The sequence below is a fragment of the Brassica oleracea genome, chromosome C9 (assembly GCF_000695525.1).
Source record: "Brassica oleracea var. oleracea cultivar TO1000 chromosome C9, BOL, whole genome shotgun sequence".
Lineage (NCBI taxonomy): Eukaryota > Viridiplantae > Streptophyta > Magnoliopsida > Brassicales > Brassicaceae > Brassica > Brassica oleracea.
This window is the reverse complement of record NC_027756.1, coordinates 3252423-3261578: the sequence shown is the minus strand read 5'-3', so window position 1 is coordinate 3261578 and position 9156 is coordinate 3252423. Positions and strand designations below refer to the sequence as shown.

General features: G+C 32.8%; 1 protein-coding gene and 1 long non-coding RNA gene across 4 annotated transcripts; one reads left to right on the top strand and one right to left on the bottom strand.

The window, feature by feature from the left end:
- Positions 1 to 307: 307 nt before the first annotated feature.
- On the top strand, positions 308 to 4128 carry LOC106313642. Of its 3 annotated transcripts, none has more exons than XR_001264453.1 (7): positions 308 to 514; positions 602 to 713; positions 996 to 1188; positions 1407 to 1606; positions 3315 to 3382; positions 3711 to 3795; positions 3879 to 4128. It is a non-coding gene; the product is annotated as an uncharacterized LOC106313642 (long non-coding RNA). The 3 variants fall into 3 exon arrangements; XR_001264451.1 differs by having other exon boundaries at positions 1382 to 1606; XR_001264452.1 differs by having other exon boundaries at positions 1358 to 1606.
- On the bottom strand, positions 3121 to 5176 carry LOC106313641 (salicylate/benzoate carboxyl methyltransferase-like). The gene is made up of 5 exons (XM_013751509.1): positions 5041 to 5176; positions 4807 to 4936; positions 4046 to 4438; positions 3699 to 3956; positions 3121 to 3622 (listed from the first exon to the last, which is right to left on the bottom strand). The coding sequence occupies exons 1-5, from the start codon at positions 5157 to 5159 to the stop codon at positions 3263 to 3265; spliced, it is 1260 nt and encodes a 419-aa protein (XP_013606963.1). The 5' UTR covers positions 5160 to 5176; the 3' UTR covers positions 3121 to 3262.
- Between the last annotated feature and the right edge of the window lie 3980 nt (positions 5177 to 9156).

The window sequence follows — 9156 nt, the reverse complement described above, 5'->3', positions numbered from 1 at the left end:
GATGTTCTATTTAAATTTTAAAACAAAATATATTTTAATTTATGGTGAAGATTTACATAATCTGATTTTTAGGTGACAATACTTTAACAATTATTTTACTCAAATATTTTAAAATGGGCCTTATCATTTATATATGAAGTTGACGAAGTTTAGTTGGCCCATCAATTCTTTTTCTTTTTTGGCGCAAAGACCAACAGAACAATTTTATTCTCTAGGGTTGTTTCACGGGGCAGTGAACCTTTTCTTTGATTTCTCAACAGCTAAGCTTTTTTTTTTTTTTTTTTTTTTTTTTTTTTTAACTCTGTTATCTCGGCAGCCACGTTCCCAATTTACTATCTCGTAGGGGTCCAGCGCCCCAACGAAAAGTATGTTTATCCGCTGTGGCCGGGTTCAAATTCGTGATGCCGGGTAGCTCAGCCGAGGTTCCTGTACCTCAGCTAAGCATTTTTATTGAGCATAAGTAATCTTTAAACAATTAATCGTGAGATGTTTCTCTTGCGTATATATGTAATCGGTAATTTGTTGAGTATCTTCTTTGTAATCATTTTTCTGAATTATAATTTCTGGTTCAATCTAACAATACACATCTTTCTTTTCACAGATCGGTGATAGATCTTCGGCTTATGAAGATAAAGGAAGAGTTAAAAGGGGAAGATCATAGAGAGTTCAGCTTAATTCCAAAGGCCTTTGGTCTGCTGGAACTGGAAGCGAAGGTACTATTTTATTATTTCTCACTTTCTCATCTCTGATTTTCTGATCTCAGATAATGGAGACTGAAACTTTGTGTAGTTAATAAAGAGAAGAGTTTAGCTTAACCAACTTTGAAAATGGACTTTTATTTCTGCGTTTATGGTTGGCCTTTTTCTTCCTTATCCAATATATGCTCGACAGTCAAAAGAGATTTAAGTTAAATTTTTTTTTTTTGTATTTGTAAAAGAGAATCATGTATCTGTTTCCTTTAATTGTGTGTGATTGATGTATATCTCTTTTAACAGTGCTTGGGAGAGTTCGAGTGGAGATGACTTCAGCTGATCTCCTAAAGCAGATTCTGCAACTCAGGGAAGCTTGTGATGTTCTTTTCAGAACCTGATTACAACAATGAAACGAATGCTCTGGTTAACAAAGATTGTGAGCTTGGTCGAGGCGGTCAAAAAGTTCATGTTCGAGTTTGGTCTCATCGCCCAATGTGTAAGGGTTTATAATTTTTAAGTCTTTGTGAATTGAACAGATAAATGTTTGGTTTAGAGTGTGATGGGTAAATCAAAAACTTTAGGTTAAGAAGATGTTAAAGGAGGTATCTTATTGATACTCTTGTCAGATTCTCTTGGTCATTGCTTTGTTTCATTGTGCTTTAAAGGGTCACTCTTTTTTTGGATTACAGGTCGACAAAGATAGTGAACTCGCAGATGTTGAAGCGGTTAGTGCTGGAAACAACTACGAACTAGGCAATATGATTGCCGAAGCAATGGCCAAAGTTGGTTGTAAAGGTGTTGTCACTCTCTAGGAAGGAAAAAGCTTCGTGATACTATTACAGTTGCTGCTTAGACTCCTGGATTTGGAGAGAGGAAGAGTCAGTACCTTGACGACATTGCTGCTCTTGTGGGAGGTGAGACCAATGACTAAATCATCCTTTTGTTCTCCTTTTCTTACGGTTTCTTCATTAAAAAAAAAAGCGATGACTAGAGATCACCATCCAGTTTTAAATGGTTTGACATTTTTGAGTCTCTTTTCTGAAAATGAATAGGGTTCACAATTTTAGTATGAAGGTTATATATATATATATATAGTTGGTTTAGGTGAATGTTGACGGTAGAAAGAAATCTAAACTAAATCTTTTGAAAACGTGATTTGCAAGTTGTAGAATAAGAATATACTAAATTTTAGGAATATTTGCAGAGCTATTCACGGTTTGACTATGTCATACGAAATTGAAAACAAGCTTTATTATATGAATATACTAAAGATTTTTACAATCTATAATATACTAAAGCGTGATTTGCAAGTAGATTTTTTTTGTTATTAATGTGATAAATTTAATTTAGGGGATTGTTATCTTAAGTTAGTAAGACGTTAAATGATTTTAGGAATATTTAGTGAAACAGTTGATTTTAGGAATATTTAGTGGATCTGTTAACAGTTTCGAAATGATTTTAGGAAATCTGTAATTCTTATTTTATAATACAATGATTTTTCTATTTTTATAAGAATAAGTTTTCGAAATTCTATTTACAACTATATACTAAACCGGATAAATTTCAAAATTCTATTACTTCATGTTACACATATAATCTGGTTTAGTGATGTTCTTATTACAATTATTTATTTGGTAGTGAATTTTTTATGTTAATAGTTGTAAAATGGATAGTAAAAATAATTTTGCAGAGAGATCCACATAATTTTACAATTATGTGGTTAAGCAATTAAGTGGTTATGTATTTATACAATTGGTTTTGATTATGTAGACCAAGATAAACCAAGGTATGCAGCAGGAGAGAATGACTTTAATTTGGTTCATTCGAATTAGGTACAATGTATTTAAGAGTAAGCGCCGTGAATTTCTTTAGTTGTTTTAGGAATAGTATAAAACGACAGTTTATTAAATCAGTGGCATGAGAATGTAATTATTAGGGAAAAGTCATGGTGAATTCATTTTTGTACTCTTGTTTTAATAGATTACTAGATTTTGATAAAAAAATTAAACTTTATTTTTTTAATGAATTAAGTTGGTATAACTCTGATAAATTAATTTTATTATGGGGTTAATATTTTAATTAAAAAATTATATACTTTTAATAAAGATTTATACTTTTCAATAAAAAAATTCAATTATTTTTATGAATGCTTAAATTATATTAAGAAAAGAAAAAAATAATAATTAAGAATAGTTGCTAAAAAATTATTTGAACTTGGACTCAATGGTCCAAAGGAAAAAAAAGGTGAGAATTGAATCTGATTTTTTAATAGGCCCAAATGGCCCAAGAGAGATTTGATTTGGGCTGGATCCAAAAATAATGACCCAATATAGATTTGTTATTAATATTACTTAATTGCCCTTAATGAAACATGCAATGTTAGTGAAGGAAACATGCCCCTAAGGTAATTATGACAATAGGATCCTGCTTTAATAGTATAGATAAGATTTCCGAAAATTTAAGTCTGGAGTTTTTGGCGTAACAAAATGGGTATTTTTTTTTTTATGGATTTTTAGTGGTGATTTATATTGATTTAGGCCTGGCACATCGCACGGGTTACATAATAAAATTTATTTCCGAATCAGCGAAACGACTAGACTGACAGACGTTTTGTTCTTGCAGCTAGCATGCTGCGACACATGATGTGCATATTTTTCAAACAATGTAGCGATATTAATGGCATCTCCAAAGTAAGCTACAAGCATTGTTTCAGTCACTGCTCTTATGCAATTAGCTTCCTTTTCCCCTGCTTTTGCTCTATCTGATTGCAAGCCATATTCTTCGTTACTAAGACCGAGATCAAATATATGTGTCTCCAAGTCGTTTACCATGAATGAACCCTCATTTCTAATTAGTTCTTTCACTTCGTCTCCGTTAGGATCATAAAACGGCACCTTGAACGAACTCACCTTTGATGCACTCACAAGACCCTATACATAGATCATGATTAACCATCCGTGTACATTAAAATATCAACGAAATGTAAATATCTAATGATTTTTTTACCTCGAAAACTAGGTCACGGAGAGAATCGGATAACAATGTCAACCAATGACAACAATCCCTGTATAGTGGATCATCAAGAGTTTTCCTGCCGATTAATGTGAGAACCATGCGTCCATTAGATACCACTTCTTCAGAACGCATTCTTAGAAATGTCGTAAAATCTTTCTGGAACTGATTCAGGTAAGCCTTGTGTTCACTTGGAAGACTTGAACCTGTTATGTACACACTCATCTTGTTCTTCTCAAGTCCGTCGGGAACCTTACAAGCCAACAAATTCATTGTCATAAGCTTTGTACTTATGAAGCAGTTAATATATTATTATTAGTGGTAGTAAGTGCTTATGATACCTTAGAGAGGTAATGAAGACTGTAGTTTGAATGAACGAAATGGAGACTCTTGCGAGGAAAGAGCCTTGAGTAAAAGGAACCAGGCACTCCAGAGACAAAGCATGGTATTTTGCTTGTGAGCTTATCGTTGAAGAAGGTTAGGAACTTGAATGTCATGTTGAAATCATTACCAGAGAGATCGTTCAGACAACAATCTATCTCTGGAGGGTTTTTGTTGCTTTCTTCACATAACGCAATGATTGTGTTAACGATATCAGACATGGCCGTGAACGTGTTTTGTCCTGAAGAACAGCCCAAATCTGCTAGTTTAATGCATTTAGGAAAGTCCAAGTTTGTCATCATTTCTTTAGTGTTTTTAACCAGGATGGGCTTGGTCATTGATAAAACTCTTCTCTGCAGAAAACAAGGAAAGACTTAAATTACTTAGCAAATGTGTGTGTTTTTAACCACGAACGCATCTAGGCCAGGGTCCAACAAATTCATCACGTGGAACAACACCGACTACTAGTTCAGCTTTGGATTTTTTTTTAATGAAGACTAAGACTTGATCCCTATGTTTGTCTAGTTAAGCAGTAGCAATTTAGTTCATGGTAGGATTCGAACCCATGACAAAGGAGCTTAGGCTATTTAGAAAATATGTTGAAGTCTAAATAGTTTGAGTATAGAATATAATATATAAATATGTAATGATGCATTAGTTTGTGTATGCATGTCCTACAATAAAAAGAACAGAAAAAGAAATATATAGAAGACGAAAGAACCTGAAGAAGAGAGTTGGTAGAGTAGCTATTGTGTCCATCTCCTCCTCGCATACTTAAAATAGTCGCAAGAGGGTATTTACCACTCTCTTCATCCCCGTTATTCATCTCATTTTCACTCTTCCCATCACACCTGCATCGATCACATTTATAGACATATACATAGTTAACTGCATATATCCATGTCAAATTAGCATATACAATCATGTAATGTGAAGATGAATCGGTGGGAAGAACCTTGAGGAAGAAATCGAACGGATGAATCTTGAAGTCATTTCGAGAACTATTTCAAGAAAAGTATTAAAAATGAGAACTATAACAATATGATATGTTTTCTGAGAGCGGCTATCCCTCATTCACTTACTTTATATAGAGGTGGAGGTACCCATTCGGGTTCGGTTCGGGTTTATTCGGGTTTTGGATTTTCAGGGTCAAAGATTTCATCCACATTCAGATATTTCTAAGTTTCGGTTCGGGTTCGGTTCGGATTCGGATCTTTGCGGGTTCGGTTCAGATTCGGATAACCCATTAAAATTATTTTTAAAATTTTAAAATTCAATATTTACTTTAATTTTCTCAAAATCTATAGACAAAATATTATATTACATAAAATTTAAATAACATATGTCAAAATACCTAAATTTAATATATAATTTGATTTGGTTTGAATATTTGGATAGATAATCAATAGATATTTCAAATATTTTTGGTGTTTTGAGTATATTTTAGCTATTTTAGACATTTACTTTTGACTATTTGTATATATTTTCAAGTATTTTGGATAATTTAAAAATATCTTATATATTTTGGATGTTTTTAATAGACAATAAATCTAAAATATTTTTATATAAGGGGGTATAGAAATCAATTTCGGATATATTCGGGTACCCGGAATACTTCGGTTCGGTTCCGGTTCTTTAGATACCAAAATTTTGAATTCGTTCGGATATTTAATCAATTTCGGTTCGGGTTCGGTACTACTTTTTCGGATCGGGTTCGGTTTGGTTCTTCATATTCGGATTTTTTGCCCGGCACTAACTTTATATATAGAAGTTGGACATGTCTTCAATGTGAAATACACCAAGTTGTTTCTGCATGAAATCCTATCCAAATCTGTAAAGAGATTTCTGAGAATGATTGCTATAGTATATCAATATAACATAGAAGAACAAGATTATATTCTAATTTTTTTTTTAATCTTGAACCCTTCTATTATTAGATTATGCAGATCGTAATCTAAATTACATAATATGACCTGTAAGAACATGTCCTACAGCTACACTTTTAATTTGCTATTTTTTTAAGAGTTAATTTGTTGTATATACCTAATAATCATCAATTTAGCAAACTACCACTTGGATATGTAAAATAAAAATCTCGTAGTGAAGTACACACAAAATGATTATTGTGCCCCTGCCCAGCTCCCGTCCCTGCCCCAGTCTCTCTCTCTCTCTTTCTCTCTCTCTCTCTCTCTCTCTCTCTCTCTCTCTCTCTCTCTCTCTCTAATCAATCTCATAATCACTTTTAATCGTTGCATACTCCATTTTATCACCAAATTTATATTAACTTTACTCCACAACTCGTTTTCATCACCATCACATCACTTATGCGATGTTGGATGCGCCATATATGCCAGTGAATCAAGGATTCAAAAAAAAAACCTTCTAAATAGATTACAATTGGTTATATGATTCTACCGATTCAATATTCTGAAACTATTTTAGAAGAGATAGTAAACACAATACAGTAACAATGAACATTTAACGCTAAGATGTTACATAAAATATTAGAGATAATGTTAGTAGATAACTTGTTTAATAGAAAACATACTTATCAAGTAACAAAAACAATGAAATCAAATTTAATATATTATTTACTTTATATACCATAATATTAGATATTATTTATTTATTTGTATATTTATATATAATACATTAATTGTTAACCGTTAAGAATATATTAGTTGAATAGATAATGAGTGAGTTAACCCGATAATCTAATATGTATCATCTAACAAAATGCATAGCAGTTAATAATAGCTATTTTTAACATCTTACCAATCAATTTAAAAATCAATAACATGTTTTGTAACAGCTAACCAAAAATGTACCGGCTAATGACAACATATTATATAAAAATGTAACTGTTAATTTTGGATGTACTATGTTATATGACCAGATAGACCGGTAACCAATTTTGTACCATCTAAGAGACTGTGTATTAGTCAATGTCAGCTATTTATTTATGTTTTGCAACAGCTAAACAAACATTTATCTGCTCACAATACTTAATATATCATCTAATCAAACATTTATTAGTTAATCTTTTTAATAGCAGCTACAAATACTCTCAACTGAAATGTTAGGTTCATGTCGTTTTCAACTATGTTGGAGAGATTTCATTCTCTCTCACTATACTACCCCATCCATACGTCTGTGTGCCTTACTAGAACATGAACACTCCAATACGCACAGTGGCGGTTGAGATCGAGTGAAACGAGGAAGAAGGTGTGGTAGACTAACTCATGAGGTGATAGTTATCGTTAGATCCATGCTCTGTGTTAAATGAAACATACATAACTGTAAACTCATTTACACTGATAGAAGTTAAAAAAAAAAAGAATTTATTTAGCATTGAAAAATTATAAACTATATTTAGAAATTTTAAGGAGATACAAAAGAGATACAAAGAAGAAAGAAGATGATATAAAGAAGAAAATTGTTTGGATAGAAGAATTTATGAGGACACAGAAGAGAGAAAGAAAGAAGGTGATAGTTTGGACATGGATAATATTGTATTATGAAAATGTCAATAGTGTCTAAAATAGTGTTAGGGTAGTTAGCTAATATTGGTTTTTTATATGTATATGGAGCCTAAATACTCTTTTTTTAATTTGCTATTTGTTGCCTTTTACGATTTTGTAATGGTATATTGATATCACTCAAATTACTCTAAGAAGTGATTTATACTCTCTCAAATAAGAGGTCGAATTGTAGTACTTAAAGATCGAATCCACATAAATCTAGGGCACACAAAAGATCTTATAATTATATGATTAAGTTAGGCTAAAAGTTTATAAAGCAGTAAACATAATAAATTGCAGGGGCGAACAAGGTAGTTGTTCTTATGGGACTGAGAATTGTTTGGTGGAAGGATGGTTGCTAGATCTAGGGTTTCTATTCAGGTAATCAGGATTATAATCTTACAGGTGCCTAACAAGTTGTATGCATGATATTATAGAGCTTAACACTTATAAACAAACCGATCGGCTCTCGCTTTCTAGGTTTTTCTATTGACCAGATGTAAGTGTCGATCGATGATTTTATAGAAATATCGATCGATACACTTGTTGTACCGTCGATCGATTATTCGATTAGAATATCGATCGACGCGGTTAGTCAAGATTTATGCGCAGGTTGAATTGTGTTCACTAGGTTTCCTAGATCAGCTCTCGCCTTACTCTAGCAATCCTAGCCCAATTAGGATGGATTCAGGGTTAGATGCAAGTGATGACTTGAGTCTACAACTCCTAGATCAAGTTCTAGCTAGCTAAACTAGAAACATGCTTTAATGACAATCCTAATGATTATCACAACTTAGCAATCTATAGTTGGGGTTAATCCCTCATGACCTATCTGAATCATAAACCTAACAGGTGGATCTATTCAAGCATGAAGTTTATCACAGAAATCATAGATGAATATATATAAAAAGCATAGATATAAAACCAAAACATATGAAGTTCCAAGAGGACTCTGAAGAAGTTCATCCCTTCTCTCCCAACCTAAGAGAAACTATAGAATAGAAAACTAAGATACATAGCCGTCAACAATGGCTTAGAAAACACATAAATAGGGTTTTAGGTCTTCCAATGGTATTCTGGTAATTTGTCGTTGCTTCTGGGCTTCAGTCAGTCATAAAATTTGCTCGGCCCATATTCTGGCATCACTGTCGATCGACAATCATTCATCTCCTCGACAGCTTCCTCTCGCGAAGCAAACTGGCCACTCTTCAGTAAACAGGCATAACTTCTGCTACAGGATGCTGATTGACTTCAAACCAGCTTCATTGGAAAGCTAACTCAAAGCTATATCTTGTGTCAAAATATGGTGTCAATAAAACGGTGGGAAGGTATCCATCCATAGTTAGACATCTGACGCGTCTGTGCAGCTCTGCACTCAAAAGACTCCAAAAGACACCAAAATCACCACTTTCCTCCAAATCATCTCTGAACCTGTAAAACCTTAAATAGACTCTATATCATAGTAATTAGTTATTAAAACACTTATAAACCATGGTTAAAAGTGGATAAAATCCATGGCCTATCATATATATGTATTTTGCTGGCAATAT

Bases quoted from the DNA above. Each gene is read 5' to 3' on its own strand.
- LOC106313641 (XM_013751509.1), bottom strand. From the start codon at position 5,159: ATGAGGGATAGCCGCTCTCAGAAAACATATCATATTGTTATAGTTCTC. The intron at 4,439-4,806 runs GTTCTTTCGTCT...TGTTTTCTGCAG, and splicing joins CTACCAACTCTCTTCTTCAG to AGAAGAGTTTTATCAATGAC. The intron at 3,957-4,045 runs GTATCATAAGCA...TTGGCTTGTAAG, and splicing joins GTCTTCATTACCTCTCTAAG to GTTCCCGACGGACTTGAGAA.